The following is an 18,807-nucleotide window of genomic DNA, read 5'->3' on the forward strand; positions in this document are numbered from 1 at the left end:
TTTTGCCTATTCAGTATGATATTAGCTGTGGGTCATAGATAGCTGTTACTATTTTGATGTACATTCCCTCAATCCCTGGTTTGTTGAGGGTTTTTAACATGAAGATATATTGAATTGTATCAGAAGCCTTTTCTCCATTTATTGAGATAATCATGTAGTTTTTGTTTTTAGTTCTATTTACATGATGAATCACATTTATTGATTTGTATATGTTGAACCAACCTTGCATCCCAGAGATAAGGCCTACTTGATTGTGGTGAATTAGCTTTTTCATGTGCCACTGGATTCACTTTGCTAGTATTTTGTTGATGATTTTTACATTTATGTTCAACAAGAATATCAGCCTGAAGTTTTCTCTTCTCGTTGTGTCTCTGCCAGGTTTTGGTATCAGGATGATGCTGGCCTCGTAGAATGAGTTAGGGAGAAGTCTCTCTACCTCAACTTTTAGGAATAGTTTCAGTAGGAATGATATCAGCTCTTCTTTATATGTCTGGTAGAATTTGGCTTTGAATCTTTCTGGTCCTGGCTGTTTTTTGGTTGGTAGGCTTTTTATTATTGAGTCAACGTTGGAGCTTGTTATTGGTCTGTTCATGGATTCAATTTCTTTGTGGTTCATTCTTGGGAGGTTGTGTCCAGGAATTTATCTATTTCTTCTGGATCTTCTAGTTTGTGTGCACAGAGGTGTTCGTAGTAATCTCTGAGAGCTCTTTTTGTATTTCTGTGGGGTCAGTGGTAATGCCCCCTTTTTCATTTCTCATTGTGTTTATTTGGATCTTCTCTCCTTTTTTTTTTTTTGTATTAGTCTAGCTAACTAGTCTATCTTATTTTGGCAAAGAACAAATTCCTTGATTTGTTGATCTTCTGTATGATTTTCTGTATCTCAGTTTCCTTCAGTTCAGCTCTGATTTTGGTTATTTCTTGTCTTCTGCTAGCTTTGGGGTTGGGTTTCTCTTGCATTTATCGCCATAAACTTCCCTCTTAACACTGCGTTATCTGTGTCCCAGAGATTCTGGTATGTTGTATCTTTGTTCTTACTAGTTTCAAAGAATTTCTTGATGTCTCCCTTAATTTCATTATTTACCCAAAAGTCATTCATGAGCAGGTTGTTTAACTTCCATGTAATTATATGGTTTTGGGTGATTTTCTTAGCACTGATTTTTATTTTTATTTCAGTGTGGTCCAAGAGTGTGGTTGATATGATTTTGTTTTTTTTTTTAATTTGCTGAGGATTGTTTTATGTCTGATTGTGTGGTCAATTTTATGGTATATGCCATGTGGCGATGAGAAGAATGAATATTCTGTCGTTTTGGGATGGAGAGTTCTGTATATGTCTATTAAATCAAGTGTTCAAGTTCAGGTTCTGAATATCTTTGTTAATTTCCTGCCTGCATGATCTGCCTAATACTGTCATGATACTGTTTTAAAGCATGTTAATTATTGCTTGTGAAGATATTTGTTTTTAATTTTGTTGAAGGTGCTTCTTCAAAAAGCGTAAAAACTTAAAAATGTCCTGGTAGAAATAACTTGATGAAAATAACTATTTCGCATTCATATCCTTGAATCAATAAAAGCTTGCTGGTACCACAAATTGAAATTTTTTAAAGATGGAAATGCCAAGAAAAACATATATGCTGTGATTATCTCATCTGTTTATATAAAATATGGAGATGTGAGTGGGTGGAAATCCAAAATCTTGGTATTTCTCTTGGTCTAGAATCCAAAATTGCATCCACTGGCTGTGCAGAGCACATCTGTGAATGAGTACCCTTTAATCTTGCTTTGGCAAGATTGGTCGTGGCCATAAATCATTCAGCCTCTTGGCATCGTCAGAGTTAGTCAGAAGGTACCACTTTTCTCTAGTCTACATCTACCATTTTTCTGATTGGAAAACATGGTTTTTCTTTCTGTGCTTGTTTTTCTTGAAATACCTTTGTTAATACGGTGAAAATGCTATTTCAAAGACGTGTACAGTTTTTTATGTTTAGGACATGGATGAATGGGGTCACAAAGTGGTTGTGTCCAAAAGAAAGCCACAGAGACTAACACAATCAGATAGACAAGAGAGTATTATTCTTCACTGGTTCTATAAATTCCCTGCCATAGGTTTCATATTCTTTTACAGCACACAAGGACCAGCCACTGGAATAGAATAACATGAGTGCTTTGTAATTTCAGGATTTGAAGTTTTTCTTAGGATATACGTTTAGGAAAAGATATGATTTCTGTTGAAAATGTTCTGAAGGCTTATTAACTGGCATTCTGTATAAATCAAATATGTGCTAATCCAGCCAAGTATATGACTATGATACAAAAGAATAGAGTCCATGGCACAATGAAAAGGAAGAAAGAGCTTTGAAAGGAATGGCATATTCTTCTCTACCTTCCTTCATTCCACCTTTGGTTTACCTTAAGGTCCTATTCTAATTTAATCAATGCCTGAAAAAAAAAAGGATGGAAAATCAGACACAAAAATACAAATTTCAATTGAAGCTGTAATTATTTTGTAAATACTTATGCTTTCTTAGTGAATGAATCACTAGTGGCTTGTACAATATCAAGAAAGTTTGGAGATGTTCAATGCAGTTTGGAGTGCAGAGTAGAATTTCTGTTTTTGTCTTTACAAAGCATAGCATAGTGGTAAATGGCATACGGTCTGGAGCCAGACTGCCTAGGATTGATTCCTAACTTTGTACCTTACTAGCTCTGTGACCTTGGGGAATTTATGTAACCACTTTGTGCTTCAGTTTTTTGCTGTAATTGTAAGGATGGTAATAGTAGCTACCTCATTGGATTGTTGTGAAAATTAAACGATTTAATTTATGTAGGTGCTTAGAACATTGCCTGCAGTCATAAGCTGTATGTGTTTGTTATTGCTACTATATTGTATCAATATTACCTAATTTAATGGGAGTATTTTGTGCTCAAAGAATGCAGGTCACCATTCCAAGAAAGGCCATGATAGTAATATAACAATACGTAACCTGTAGTAATCAACAAGTTTCATCATTCTGTATAAGCTAAGTTTGGTGGTCCATTAACCATTCCTTTTACTCATTTAACAAACATTTACTAAGTGCTGCTTGTGTGTTGGGCCCTATTCTAGGATACAAGGATGAATCAGGTATAGACTCTAGCCTCACGTATACCCAATCTCATAAAGGAGACTCATACAAACAAACAATTGACATGTGACCTGCTGAATGTTAAAAGAGAATTATACTCAAAGTAGAGTGATGTGGTAAAGGATGGAGTTAAATGAGATGAGCGTATTTGGTTTTGCTGAATGAGCAGGTGTCTTCCGGATAACCAAGGAAAGGCAGGCATGCAGAAAGAGGAAGGAACCAAGTTACACAGAGATATCAAGGTGAGTTTTGGGAACCACAAATGGCTCAATATGATTGGAGTGTAGAATGCATGGAGAAGTATTAGAAGTTAAGGTTAAGGACTAGTACTGTCAAGATTGACATCTCAGATGTTTTGGGCTTTGTTCTTGCATTAGCTCACCATTTGATGGCCTCTTGATTTTTGTTTTCTTAGACTTAGCTGATATCTAACTTGTAAAGAAGCTCAGCATTTGATCTCCTTGTTTCTTTCCACCTTGATATTTGTTCGTTGTGAGTTTTCATGCATTACCCCCACACAAATAAAAACAAGTGACAAGGATTCCTTTTAAGTGTGGGAACACCTTGTACCTCTTCTACGCTGCCTTATCTAATCCAAAGTCAAGGTGTCCTTGGCAATGCCCCAACCATTAAACCTAAACTCCCAAGTGCAATCTCTTCTGATAAGGTGCTAAGCACAATTTTAAAAAAATCATTAACCTCTAAACACTTCTTTCCTATCCTTGCTTAACACTAAAGCAGTTGTGGTTGCCAAGGGCTCTGTAACTAATACTCAACATGAGGAAAAAAAGTAGGACAATCAAGTCCCACTTTTGGAGGTTTGATGTGGCCCCAGCCTTATGCATCAAGTTTGGAGAGTCACATTTTTTAGAACTCCAATCTGGGCTAATGCATGGATGGGAAGAGTTTGGGACTCCTGTCCCACACAAGGGCCTCAGAGCAGCAGGCATAGTGGCTGGGACTTTAGTCTTTAGAGTCAGATACAATTAGGTTCATTTCCCATCTAATCCTCTTATTAACTGAGCAATTTGGATGTAAATGCCTTGATAAACTGTTTTTGATCAGTAAATAGGGTTAATAACAGGCATCTCACTGTGTTGTTGTAAAAATTGAAGACTATTTACCACTCAGCACAGTGCCTTGCACAAAATATGAATGCTCAATAAAAGGCAGCCATTACATCAAAGCCAAAGAAGATTTGATCTCTAGCTAATGCCCTTCCCCTTTAAATGCCCTAAGCTTCTCTTAACCCTCCATAGCTGTTCTTGATCTCAAGTCAAGTAAGCTCTTTCACTCTTTGATATCTTTCTGGGGGTGATAATTTTTTTGTCTTTCTTTTAGAAACCACCAGTGTGATTCCTTATCTAACCAGCAGTATTTGAGTAGGTGATTTATCTGGGTAACCATTCACTGAGGCTTGAGCCTTATTCATCTAAGTCACAAACCTCACTTTGGTACTTTGCAAGATCCTGCATAGGAAACAGAATCAGGTTTTCTGATTCTCTAATGGCAAGGTCCTGTATGTATCCAACCATCTACTCATCCATGACATTTTTTATTTTGAAAGCTCTTAAAACAGGATAATCTCTCATTGTTCTTGTGTGTGTTTGAGGTAACTACACATGAAATAATCTCCCAAAATCATCCTCCATCTCAGAATTTATGTCTGAATGAAGAATGGAGAGTAGGCTTCTAGACAGATCTTCCAACTTATACATTGCTTTTCAGGACAATTAGAATCTCTCTACTTCTCTATGCAGTGCATGAAAATTTCATATGGAAAACCAACAAATCAAACACAGTAGTTCATCCTTCTTGAGAATCTTTCCTGGGTAGATAAATGGATAGGTTGATGGGTTCTAAGTACCCTATGACGCACCAGAGATATGAAATAATAGGACGTGCCCATTAAAGAAGTATATAGTCTAGTATCTAAGGAATGAGAAAGAGAAATACACTAACAATTACTTACAGAGTAGAGGAATCTGGGGGACAAGCATGAGACCCGACACAGCTAGGAAGTTTGGGTATTCTTCCTGAAACAGTGATGCTAAAGGTAGGTTTTTTCAGAGGAGGGAGATTGTACCTCTCCCTAGAGGGAAAAAAATGGACCAGCTGAGGGAAAAATTTGCATGAGTGTGGAGACGTAAGACAAACATTTGATGAATCACTTGCTTTGATGTGCCTGAACATAAAGCGATGGAAGTAGTCACAGAAAATGAGGCTGCAGAGGCATGCAATTCCAACATTTTGAGGGATTTTGCATATTAAGAAGACCTTAAACTTTATTCTGAAAGATATTCAGAATTTCAGACAAAGCGGTAACATCAGCCTGACATTTTAAATCTCTCTCTAAAAAGGGTGGAGAATGGATTAGAGGAAGACCTGGCTACAGTTAGGAGAGCCAAGAATTTAGGCAGGATGCAAGATGGGCCTGAAGGCAAGTAATGGGAATGGAAGAGGGAGGGGTACAGAAAGTAGCAGATTCTACTGTGAGCCTTGTAGCTGAGGGGTTTTGAGAAGTGAGGTAGTGGAAGGGTCTAGGATAATTCTCAGGTTTCTGGCATGGGTCTCAATGGTAGTAAAGGGTGATACTATTCCTTGATGAAAAGAAAATGAGACTGGAGCATAATTTAGGGTAAATATGATTGTTTTGAGAATCCATTTCTATTCAATAGGATGTCCAATGGGAATTTTATTTATTTTTTTAGACAGAGTCTCACTCTATCACCCAGGCTGGAGTGCAGTGACAGAATTATAGCTAACTGCAGCCTTGAACTTCTGGGCTCAAGTGATCCTCCTGCCTCAGCCTTCCAAGTAGTTGGCACTACAGGTGTGTGCTGCCATGCCTGGTTAAGTCTTGAGTTTTGTTTTGTTTTTTGGCATAGAGTCTTGCTATGTTACTCAGCCTTTTAATATATGGCTCTGGTGTTCAGTTGAGTGGTTGAGACTGGAGAGCATGTATTTAGGAGTCATCGTGTAGAAGTGGTATGTGAATTCATACGGGTGCCATTCAGGAAGAGGGGATAAAGTGAGAAAAATAAGGTCAGAGGATGGAGCCCTGGGGCACACAGAATTTAAGAGGCAAATAGAATAAGGGGAGCCTTCAAAGGTTCATGAGAGGAGCCTAGAGAGGGACCAGGAAGACCATGGTAACTTGGTGTGACAGAAGTTAAGAGAAAAGTTTCAAAGAACACATGATCAAACTCAAAAAAGGTGAGGGCAAAAAAATGTCAACTGGACTGAACATGAAAGTCAAAGGAGTTAGCTCCATGTAGTGGTGGAAGTGAAATTTAGAAGGGAACGGGTTGAGAGCTATCTGTGGAGAGTGACAATATTGAGAATTTTCTTTAAAGATGAAGGAAGAGGGGGAGAGAGGGTATTATGGAAAGATTCTTATCTTTGTTAGCAACCAATTTATTGTTCAACAATCCTTCCTATTAGGAAATTTTTTATGTCCAATGTATTGCTTTTTAAATTTTTTAAAAGATGAAAATGTTAATGTTACAATATTTTTGTTCTGAACGAAATAAATTTGCAAGTATCATGTTCATTACACAGAGGCTGGTTTATTTACTTTTAAATTACAACAACCATGACGAAAAAATTGTGCAAATGATTTCAGCTCACTGGGGTTGGGATTATTTACAAATACCTGTAAACAGTTTTACCAAAAGAGATTTCTCTTTCCATATGTTTAGATATCCCAAAGAAAAAATCTGATTCCAAGTGTTAATAACAGAGGAAGGTAGTTGTGTCATCTCTGAATTGGTATTTTTAAATGTTCAGTCTAAAGTTGTTCCAATGAAACATGCCTTCTAGAATGTTGGAAAGACTTACTTCCATTATATCTAATAGCTTTTCCATATAGATAGGTGTTATATTTATCACCTGTTTAAGTTTTGCTATGTTCTTTAATAAGATCTTAAGTCTTTCTTTCTTTAGGTTTTGCGTCTTTCTTGTTAAATTTATTCTAAGCATTTTACAGTTTTTTCTCCTTTTGGTAAGTGGGAATTTATTTACATTTACTTTTCTAACTTATCACTAGGAAAGAGAAAATTATTTCAGAATATTTATCTTATGCTACCTAAACATATCTTATGAACACTGTTTTAGTAAAGTTTCTTGAGCTTTCTAATATACATATCATATGATTTTCCAATAAAGATCATTTTGTCTTCCAAAAAATGTTTTCTACCAAAGCCAATCCTTTCTACCAAAGGACAAGAAGGATTATAGTTCAAGGCAAATGTCATTTGGAATGGCTTCTTTAAGTGTTAGGCATTTTAACAACATCTGTTCTTAGAGCAAAACAACCTGAAATCACTTTGGAAGAGAAAACTCACAAGGAAGCACAATTCTTTAGACAACATCTGGCATGAATTACTTTATTAATTTTCTTTTATTTACCAGTCTTTATTTGATGGTGGCAATACTTTTTTCCAGAGCAAGAATCGATACAGCCATAACTCTTCTCTCATCTGTGGTTCACTTTCCTCTTATAAGACAAAGTGTTTGAAGGAAAGTTGCTTTATGTTTTGCTATATTTGCAAACCCCTTGTTTTGTTTCAGGGGCCTCCAGGACCCGGAGGAGAGGCAGGGAATCAAGGCCGTTTGGGAAGCCAAGGAAATAAAGTAGGTCACATTCTTTATACTCACCAAAGTTGAGGTTTTCTGCTCAAGAGAACTGTGTCTGATTGTATTAGCCAGGGCCCTTTCAACACAAACAAGAACACATTTTCTGGTCCTTAAACCCTGGCTTGATTCTTAGAGAGCCAACAACCTCTAAGGACGTGGGTGTGGACCTGGATGAGATCAGGGATTCCAGCTCAGTGTAATTTCAGAGGGGAGGGATATACCCTATTGGAGCTGAGGGATCTCAGGGAACAAGGGATATTCTGGGGCAGGCCTTCCTTTCTCTCTTCCAGTCTCTCTTAATTTCCTCCCCCAACTTACCTCTTTTTTTTTTTTTTTGCTTTCTTTCCTCCATTCACACAAACTTTTGGTAAGCACCTTTTAAGACCAAGGCACTGTACTGAGCATTCAGTTGGGCTGAAGAATCAGCTCCAGGAAAGACATCTTTGTTTTGGTCATTGATTGCATCCGCCATGCTTTGAACAGTGCCTGGCATGTAATATGTGCTTAGTAAATATTGAGTAAATGAATCTGTGGGTGGCATAATATATATGACATGAAACCAACCCCAAAGAATATTTTCATAACAATCTATGACATAAAATAGAGATAAGGGGCTAAAATGGAAGTTTAAATAGCATTATTAGAAGTATTTCTGGGATGGGAAAAGAGGCATCATAGAAAATACAGACTTTGAGACGGGCGTGGTGGCTCATGCCTGTAATCCCAGCACTTTGGGAGGCCGAGGGGGGGCGGATCACGAAGTCAGGAGATCGAGACCATCCCGGCTAATATGGTAAAACCCTGTATCTACTAAAAATACAAAAAATTAGCTGGGCGAGGGAGCGGGCGCCTGTAGTCCCAGCTACTCTGGAGGCTGAGGCAGGAGAATGGCGTGAACCCGAGAGGCGGAGTTTGCAGCGAGCCGAGATCGCGCCATTGCACTCCAGCCTGGGTGACAGAGCGAGACTCTGTCTCAAAGAAAAGAAAATACAGACTTTGAGTAGGACTTAGAAGATAAAAATTTTGGCAAGCAGAGAAGGGAATGGGGGGACTGTAATGAGAAAAAAACGGTGTGAAGGAAGGCACAAGGTTGGAAAATCCTGAGAGAAGAGGAGGGATCTAGGCATAAAAAATGATCCTGTCTGGCAGGCCAAAAACAACAAGAAAGTCTGTGGTGAATTTATTCAGTGGCCAGCACAGTGTTATCTAAAACTTTTGAATGGAGTGGATGAACACAGCCAGACTTTTGGAAGATTTTAAATAGGCAACTCTGTAGAAATATTATGAAGCCTAGGCCGTGCGTGGTGGCTCACCCCTGTAATCCCAGCACTTTGGGAAGCCGAGCCAGGTGGATCACTTGAGGTCGGGAGTTCCAGACCAGCCTGGCCAACATGGTGAAACCCCGTCTCTACTAAAAATACAAAAATTAGCCAGGTGTGGTGGCACACATGCATGTAATCCCAGCTATTCAGGAGGCTAAGGCAGAGAGAATTGCTTGAACCCAGGAGGTGGAGGTTGTAATGAGCCAAGATCCTGCCACTGCACTCCAGCCTGGGTGACAGAGTAAGACTCCATCTCAAATAAATAAATATTATGAAGTCTGAGAGACTGAAAGCTAAGAGAACAGTTGGTACACTCTTATAGTCTCCAAAGCAAATAGTGATTAGGTGACTTAACGGGTTGAGGACTTGTAATTATTCCATAGAACTCTTCCAATAGCAGACTGAGGCAGAGAGGAGTGGGCTAGATGACTTGGGGGCTTCGTGTATGAGGTGTAACCCTATCACAGACATACGAAAGTCATTAGGAAGAGTGGGTTTAAGAGGAAAGAAAATCACTTGGGGGATAGAGGAAAGAGTTTAGGTCTGGTTGGAGATGTAAATTTCAGAGTCATTTGGATTAAAAATAACTCTTGGTGATGCCTCTTTGTAAGAAGTCCAAGAGGAAACAAGACAATGAATTATTAGGAAGGAAGGAAAATCAACAAAAAAGCACACTGGATTTTGAGTAGAGTTCAGAAGGGAGGTGAAGAGTACCAACTGGTAAAGAAAAGTTAAGGAGGGGAGGAGTGGAGAAGCCATGATATCTGGTGGCTAAGACATTCTAAAGAACAGTTTCAAAAGTGTAGCAATTGAGAGGAGAGAAAGGGAGACAGACTGCAAAGGACCGAGAAATGTGTGAGGAGAAAATGGATAAAAAGCTGTAAACTACTCTTTGGAAAACCTAGGCCTTTAAGGGGAAGAAGAAGACATTAACTACTTATACTGGCAAGGTCTAGGAAAGGTTGACATGGGATATTGGTTTGTTTTTAATGACAGGAGAGACCAGCATGTTTATAATCAGAGGAGAAAGCTAGGGAGAAAAGAGGAGATTGAAAATGTAAGAAAGAGTAGACAGAGTAGATGATTAACGTAGAAATTTGGCAAAGAGGATGAGCTTGAGGGCATAAGAAAAGGGGTTAACTTTGTACTGAAGAATTGTTCAAGGCTGATATGATGGAGTCCAGCAGTTGAATATTGCAAAGACAGTTAATTGGAGGGTGTAACAAGATACGTGGATGACAAGAACAATCAACTGCAAAAGGAAGGGACTTCTATGGCATGTAGTGTAGCAGTATATGGCATGTAATCGGGAAATCAAAGTTTGGAACAAAGACAATGCTGCCTTCTTGCCCCTGAAGAAGGCTCTAGGAGAAGTGGTGTCACTGGTAAAAATCAAGTTTATCTTACCAGGGGTAGACATAGATAAAGGGACCCTAGAGTTGGATAGAGGTGACTGTGGGGAAGTAGATAAACGGGAGCAGGGCAGTTGTGCCTTAGAAGATAATTATTAATACAAAAGACTTGGTCGGGGTTCAGGGGTGGGTCAAGAATTTAGATGGCAAGTGCCCCAAAGAAAACTCAAATCCTCTGTACTGCCCCAGGGTGGACTGGGCACTCTAGACTCATGATTCACTGAGATAAACCTCAAACACTTACCCCTACCTTACTCCAGTAAGTTCACATTTCCAGGAGGCAAGCAACCTGGCAGTTAATCCTGGGCTCAACACTTGACTCTACCAATAACCAAGCATGTGGCCCTAGACAAGCCATATGACTTTCCTTGTTTCCTTACCATAAGGCAGATGTTCTTAAATTTTAGTGTGCATATGAATCAGCTGAGAAGCTTATGTAAAAGCACATATTGTTGGGTTCCACTTACCAGAGTCTAATCCAATGGGATCCAAGAATTTTCTTGACACATGAACCCTGGATGTGGCTGTGGTCCTCACAGCACACTTTGAGAACCGCTGTCCTAAAAGGCATCAAGGCAGATGATCTCCTGCTTCCCTTTCATAGAATCCTATTCTTCGTTACCCCCAGAGTTCAGTGCTGGTGGTCACTTGTCCATTTTCGCTTATGTTGGTTTTCTGTCCTTAAAAAAGATGTAATGATTCCCCACCTTTTAAGTGTAGGTTGCACATACTTTCACACATTCTTCCAAAGAGTACAGTAGAGAAGGGGAGGGAGATGGAGAGTAACTTGGCATTAGGGAAACTTGACTGCCATTATCTCAACCAGAAGATCAAGGTTAACATCAACAGTGATGTCATGTTGATTATATATACTCCTAATGTGATGTGATGAGAATGGCCTTTTACCTGTGTAATCTTCCTCCCCGAAACCCATAAGCCCAGTCTAATCAGAAAAACAGCAATGGGGGGGACATTCTACAGAATGCCTGGCCAATACTTCTCAAAATGGTCAAGGTTATCAAAAAGTCTGAGAAACTGTCCCAGTCTAAAGGAGCCTATGGAGACATACCATGTGGATCCTGGATGGGATCCTGGAACAGGAAAGGAATATCAGGTTAAAAAAAAAAAAAAAGAAAAAATCTGAATAAAGTATGGGCTTTGGTTAATAATAATAAATCAGTATTGATTCGGTTGTAACAAATGTACCCTACAAATGCAACTAGTGTAGTGTAATGTTAAAAATAGGGGAAAATTGATGTGGATACATAGGAACTTTCCATATTATGTTCACAACATTTCTGTAAATTTAAAACTATTCCAAAATTAAAATTGTTACCTTTTTATAAAAAGGGGTGAACCTTCCTCTGTAAACCTGTGTTGATTTCCCATGTAGCTGAACTTTCCTCAACATAATACTGAGATTGATTAATAACACACAGTAGATGTTCTACTAGCCAGAAGTTAGAAACTATTGCCAGGATATCATGCTCCCTTGGTTAACTTGATTCTCCCTCAGAATATTAAAACTAGATTAATCAATCTGCCATCTTTGCAGAGGCCAGATGATTTGCATGAATCATCCTGGAAACGATTTTGTTAATTTTTTTAAAACAGTACAGAGCTTTTCTCTTGACTCATTTTCATGGCATTGAGCTGCTAAGATGGCAACTTGCACTAAACAGTAAATCATGTTTGCTGAGGCTTCACTGATCAATGGAGGACACCTCCCTGGCCAACAACAGCAGTTCCTCTTGTATCACTTGCACGACACACAGTTTTGGGCACAAACCCATTGTTGTGCGTGATCCACACAGATGAGCTGAATTAGTGCCATCATTTCCAATTTCCAACCTAAAAACAATCTGTTTAACAGGGAGAACCTGGAGATCTGGGAGAAAAAGGAGCTGTTGGCTTTCCTGGTCCTCGTGGCTTGCAGGTTTGTATTTTGTCACTAGTTTTGATCTGGTTCTTGGAATCTTTTAGTTCAGTAGACATCTGGTGTGGTTCTCTGAAGAGAGTTTTAAGGATACAATCCTGATGAAGTTTTATAGTTTTCTAGAAATTAAGAGGGGTATTGTCTTCATCTTAGTTCCTTGGCCAGCTTTCCCAAGGTGGCTTTTCCCCAGGTGCCAAACATTGTGGCCAGAATGCTCTTGAAGCCAAATAGTAAAATGAATAAAACTTGTCTTCAACAATCCCATAACCCTTTTTCCAGCCTTTCCTTTTATCAGAGCCTCTTCGTCAGAAACCCATTCCATCCTTCCCCCATTGCTTAGGATTTCTACAAGGGTCAGACAGTAGCCAATACCGGGGCATTTACTTCTTGTTTTTGTCTAGCAAACTGAAAATGGTATTAAAATACAAGTGTTATCGGGGAGAGGTAATACTACTATCTCCTCTTATTGAAAGATTATTATATGCCTGATTTTTTTGTTCATTTAATCCTCATAACAACCCATGAGTAGGTATAATTATTATTCCCAGCTTACAGATGGGAATACCTAGGGACAGTGCATTGTCTGTATCTGTTACTAACAATTGCCTTTAGTACTACTATCATAAAATGTTGGTGGCCTGCCCTAGAAGGAGGATCCTGTGTCCTGGTTTTCCTTTATCAAACCAAAAAGCTGGCAATCTTGTCTTGAGGAATAAGACTGTCTCTATCTGTAGTCTGGGATGTTGGTAATCACTGTCTCTATCTGTAGTCTGGGATGTTGGTCATCAGTTGCTCTGTTACAGGGCAATGATGGCAGTCCAGGTTATGGTAGTGTCGGACGCAAGGGAGCAAAGGTAAGTCAAGTCTGCTGGAAGCTGGACGTTTTCCATTTATTTTTTGTTGCTGGTTTTGTTTGCCACATTTAAGAGAAAAAGGGAAGCAGGGAATAAGGCAATCTTGGACAGTTAGAAATATATTTCAATAATGTATTTGCTGATATCCCATGAGGAATGTGGTAGAAAAGAATGTGAAGGTTTAAGGTGCAGGCAACAACTGAAACCTGAAAATAAATTTTCTGTTTTCTGCAGTGATATATGGCCTTAGTCTGACTTGTTCCAGCCTGAACAGTGCATGTAATCTCAGCCGCTCTAGGCTCAAGTTTACTTAGGGAAGCATTCCGAAATTAGTCCTCTTCTTATTATGTTTGATTTAGCCAGTAGTAAGAGGTTGTGCAGGAGTTTTCTAAATGTACTGGCCCAAGCAATAACTTAAAAATAAAACTGTACATCAGAATAGTAATTTGATATTGTCACTGAATATTTAGGTGGCTGGAACTGAGGGAGAAGTTTACCAAGACCAGTGATTTCTGTATACTAGCAATTACCACTAAGAAGTCAGAATGAAAAAGATCCCACCATAATTACAAAATACAAAAAACATAATATAGTTAAGGATATCATGTCTGCAAAATGTTTGAGACCTGTGACAGTGAATTGCTGAGACAGAAAAGAGAACTTCAATAAATGGAGAGGCATTCCAAGATCTTGTTGGAAAGTCTAAAATATTGAAGGATGAATATAATTCCAAGTGAAATCCCAATGGGAATAATGCAAGAGGCCATCTGGAAGAATAAAGAACCAAAAACTAGAACTATTTGAAAAATAAAACTAATGAATGAAGGATTTCCAGTGAAATGTTCATTAGAACACAGAACAGTTAATATTCCATAATATAATCCCTTAATATCTTACAAGAAGGGAAATATTAAGTAGCCTATGGCATTGGAACATTAGCCATCCTATAAAATGAATGTATATGAAGTTTATAATTATGTAAAGAAATTTTTATGTGACACTTTCAAGTAAAAATTTAGAACATACTCAGAAAAACATTTTTCCCAATTGTGTTACATTGCATTTTTAAAAGTTAAATAAAATGTATATAATCTTTCTGGGCAGTAAGATTTTGGTGGTTTTTCTTCTTTCCATTTTTTTGATTTTATACATGTTTGAGGATTTATTAAAATCAGGAAATGAACTTTAAATTAATTATATACTTTTTTATCCAGTAGGGATTGTTATCTCTTCAATTATAGTCTTTGAACAAAGTAAGGTAAACAGAGGACCCTAAAATGAATGATCAAGTTTAGACTTTCCATAGGCTTTCCAAATTTCTCCATTGAAATCCATTTTAAGATCGTGTCAGAGACACATGGCCAAATGACCACCTATGCTTGTTATATGCATACAAAAGAAGGAAAGCCGAATTGTAACTCTCCAGATGTATACTTTTAGCCACCTAGGTAGTTATGATATATTGATGAAACCCTTAAATACTTTAACTTATAATTTAGTTTGTTTCTCAAATACTGCTATTTCACTTCCAGATTTCAATTGTTTTGGCCCTTCCTTAATTCAGAGGTACCAAAACTACACAGGGCAGCAGGTAAATTGAAAGTCAGTGTAGACTTCATTGGGTGATGTGTGCCTGTATAAATCTTCTCTCCTGTCCATTACAGGGACAAGAAGGATTCCCTGGAGAAAGTGGACCTAAGGTACCGTGTGCTTCCTAGTAACTAGAGATCAGTTAGAAATACTCCTGGGGGTTATGAAATATATCCTAGGCCAGTAGAAGAACAGTTAATGATAAATAAATGTCCTACCTTTGTGGGGAGAAGGAGGGAAGAAAGAAATAGACCAATATTTTTTTCAATTTTTAAGATTATACATTCGTTTAGGAGTGTAAGGCTTAAAAAGTATTTCTAGTTTTTTAATTAATATGAGAAGATAGAAAACTTATCCTTTTAAAATTTTTTCCTCAAATATACTCCTTCCCTCTATCATATATATTTTCTTATTTACTCAAAGAAAAGTATAATGTAAGGCCAGGCGCAGTGGCTCATGCCTGTAATCCCAGCACTTTGGGAGGCCAAGGCAGGTGGATCACTTGAAGTCAGGGATTCGAGACCAGCCTGGCCAACATGGCAAAACCCCATCTCTATGAAAAATACAAAAATTAGCTAGGCGTGGTGGTGCATGTCTGTAGTCCCAGCTACTCAGGAGCCTAAGGTAGGAGGATCACTTGAACCCAGGAGATGGAGGTTATAGTAAGCTGAGATCTCTCCACTGCACTCCAGCTTGGGTGACACAGCGAGACTCTGTCTCCAAATAAAATAAAATAAAATAAAAGTAGAAAGAAAAGTGTAATGTAAAGAAAATCAGAGTTATTTGATTTTACCTGTCTCAATTTTCCCAATATGTTTATAAATCATCTTTAGATAACTAGTTAGCAATGACATCTTCTACCTTGGAGATACCACTTTTTCTGGAAACCCTTACTGAACTCAGTAAATGCCAGGTCCTGTGATAGAGTCAGAGGATAAAATAAAGAACAAAGTTCATTTCTCCAAAGAGCCAGTGTTCTCACTGGGGAGACAGCAAAGTGAAACAATGCTGATGCAGTGTGCTATGTAGAGAGTTACAGAAATGGAAACACACACACACTCACACTCTTCAAAGAAGACTGTTAAAAATGCATATGAAAAATGTCTTCATGTTAGAATCAGTTTAAAGATGCAAATATGTTACATATGTGTATGTTTGATTTTAATAACTATTTTACTTTAATGAATGTATTTAGGGTGAGATTGGGGACCCTGGTGGTCCAGGAGAGACTGGGCTGAAGGGAGCTAGAGGCAAAATGGTAAGCTTCTTAGATTCCAATTGCTGACAACCTCACTACATTGGGAAGTCCTCCTTTGTGCATTTACCATAATTTGAGTTGTCTTTTGTTACCAGTGACTTGCAAAATGCATGTGTTTTCTATTAAGGCAAACTTGGGGAAGGGGAATGGATATTCATCTCTCAATGCCTGTGCAAAAACAGTGAACTGTTTGCTTTTAGTGAGCAAGTTCACCCGTTCTAGCTGCCAGGGTACCATACTTAACACTGGTAATAAGATTTTTTAAAAGAAATCCTTGTGATTCAAAACAGTTTTTACACTGCCAAAATGTAGTTAGTTTAATCCTGTCTCCCTGGCAGGTTTACTGCAACCTAATGCCCACTGGCATCTTGTCTTCACTCTTCAGGTTTTGTTAATCTACTTTTAATGAGGTATATGCAGAAAGGTCTTCTCATTTAGCTGAGGGAGGTTATCTCTTGAGCTTTGTGAGAAAGTTTGCTTACTATGTAACTGAGTAGGTCTTTATTCTGTAGAGGGTCTTAGATATTGCCCTTTGAGTCACTTGGAATAAACACAGGTCTCCAGTACAATTCATCCTGTAGGCTTGCCTTGGGTTCCTGTGGATTAAGAATGGATTTCTTGCATTTGCTGATTCTCTATATATCTTAGACTGTGTATAAGTGAGAATGCTGTTTTAGTTTTTTAAAAAACAGTCCTAAGATAATTGTCTCTTGATACAGCGATCATCTTTTTTCTTCGGAACAGCACTGATCAGGCAAACTGGTCTTAATTTATCATGTCAATTAGCAAGAATTTTAAAAGTCTGATAAAAATGTGTACTTGAAAAGGTTTTCCAGTTTTGTCTTCATAGCTAATTTTGCTCTGATCTATTTTTGTTTCTACTAACTATACGATCTTTATGTATAGATATTACCTTTGTAGGTTGTAGGGGTACAAATAAGGAAACTCCTCTTCTTCTGCCTCCCCCTCCCCCTTCCCCCTTCCCCCTCCCCCTCCCACTCCCCTTCCCCCTCCCCCTCCCCCTCCCCCTCCCACTCCCCTTCCCCCTCCCCCTCCCACTCCCCTTCCCCCTTCCCCCTCCCCCTCCCACTCCCCTTCCCCCTTCCCCCTCCCCCTCCCACTCCCCTTCCCCCTTCCCCCTCCCCCTCCCACTCCCCTTCCCCCTTCCCCCTCCCCCTCCCACTCCCCTTCCCCCTTCCCCCTCCCCCTCCCACTCCCCTTCCCCCTTCCCCCTCCCCCTCCCACTCCCCTTCCCCCTTCCCCCTCCCCCTCCCACTCCCCTTCCCCCTTCCCCCTCCCACTCCCCTTCCCCCTCCCCCCTTCCCCCTTCCCCCTCCCCCTCCCCTCCCCCCTCCCCCTCCCCTCCCCCTCCCCTCCCCCTCCCACTCCCCCTCCCCCTCCCACTCCCCCTCCCCCTCCCACTCCCCTTCCCCCTCCCCCTCCCACTCCCCTTCCCCTTTCCTCCTCCCCTTCCCCTTTCCTCCTCCCCTTCCCCTTTCCTCCTCCCCTTTCGTCCTCCCCCTCCCACTCCCCTTCCCCCTTCCTCCTCCCCTTCCTCCTCCCCCTCCCACTCCCCTTCCCCCTTCCTCCTCCCCTTCCTCCTCCCCCTCCCACTCCCCTTCCCCCTTCCTCCTCCCCTTCCTCCTCCCCCTTCCTCCTCCTCCTCCTCCTCCTCCTCCTCCTCCCTCCTCCTCCTCCTCCTCCTTCCTCCTCCCCTTCCTCCTCCCCTTCCTCCTCCCCCTCCCACTCTTTCCTCCTCCTCCTCCCCCCCACTCCCCTTCCTCCTCCCACTCCCTTTCGTCCTCCTCCTCCCCCTCCCACTCCCCTTCCTCCTCCTCCTCCCCCTCCCACTCCCCTTCCTCCTCCTCCTCCCCCTCCCACTCCCCTTCCTCCTCCTCCCCCTCCCACTCCCCTTCCTCCTCCTCCCCCTCCCACTCCCCTTCCTCCTCCTCCCCCTCCCCCTCCCCCTCCCATGAGAACTGCTTCCCAGCTATAATGCTTGTCCTCATACATGTTTTTGGATGGCTATCCATTAACATTATGCTCTAAAAAAAAGATGAAGACAGATATAATTAGAAAAATAATTGGAAAAGACTTTCAAATTAATCCAGATGTCATCTGCATTGAAGTGTCTCTGGATCATTTATTTCCCTTGGCTTATTAATGAAGAAGTTTAACCTTGAACATCAGAAGCACGCTAACAAGTTCATGGTTGGATCCCTCCCCACAAAGGCACATTAATCATTTTTAAAGACAATAAACGAATGGGAAACATAAACTTTTTCTGTTGGCCTTTGAAAATATTTGAAATTTTTTTTTTGTTCTCCATGTTGGACAATTTATCACTGTTTTTAACTTGCTCTTTCCACCCACCTGGCTACTTTTTCCACATTTACATTAGTGTTTTTGGATTTGAAGTTGAAGTTTAGACTGAAAAAATCCAGGTTTTCTCTCTGAAAGAGCTGAAGTTTCTATTGGAAGATTTTGGTAAAACTTCAACTTAAATTCTGAATGCTTCTTCAGTTCTCTTTGAATGATTATACTCCTTGTTTAAATTCTCTAAATCGTCACCTTGATTTTTTTTTCCTCAAAAAACGTTTTTTAAATTTTGCCATGATTTTTAACCAGTTTAATTTTGTGTATATATGTATGTTTGTATACATTTTGTTTTTCTT

General features: G+C 39.7%; 1 protein-coding gene across 1 annotated transcript in view; it reads left to right on the forward strand.

Moving 5' to 3' along the window:
• COL6A6 (collagen type VI alpha 6 chain) overlaps window positions 1-18,807 on the forward strand; it is a 167,621-nt gene that overhangs the window by 109,496 nt on the left and 39,318 nt on the right. Inside the window, exons 24-28 of the mRNA XM_024244881.3 lie at window positions 7,695-7,757; window positions 12,368-12,430; window positions 13,234-13,284; window positions 14,949-14,984; window positions 16,070-16,132. Coding sequence (XP_024100649.3) covers window positions 7,695-7,757; window positions 12,368-12,430; window positions 13,234-13,284; window positions 14,949-14,984; window positions 16,070-16,132 — 276 coding nt within the window. The remainder of the gene's footprint in view (window positions 1-7,694; window positions 7,758-12,367; window positions 12,431-13,233; window positions 13,285-14,948; window positions 14,985-16,069; window positions 16,133-18,807) is intronic.

Source organism: Pongo abelii, chromosome 2 (genome assembly GCF_028885655.2).
Source record: "Pongo abelii isolate AG06213 chromosome 2, NHGRI_mPonAbe1-v2.0_pri, whole genome shotgun sequence".
Taxonomy (NCBI): domain Eukaryota; kingdom Metazoa; phylum Chordata; class Mammalia; order Primates; family Hominidae; genus Pongo; species Pongo abelii.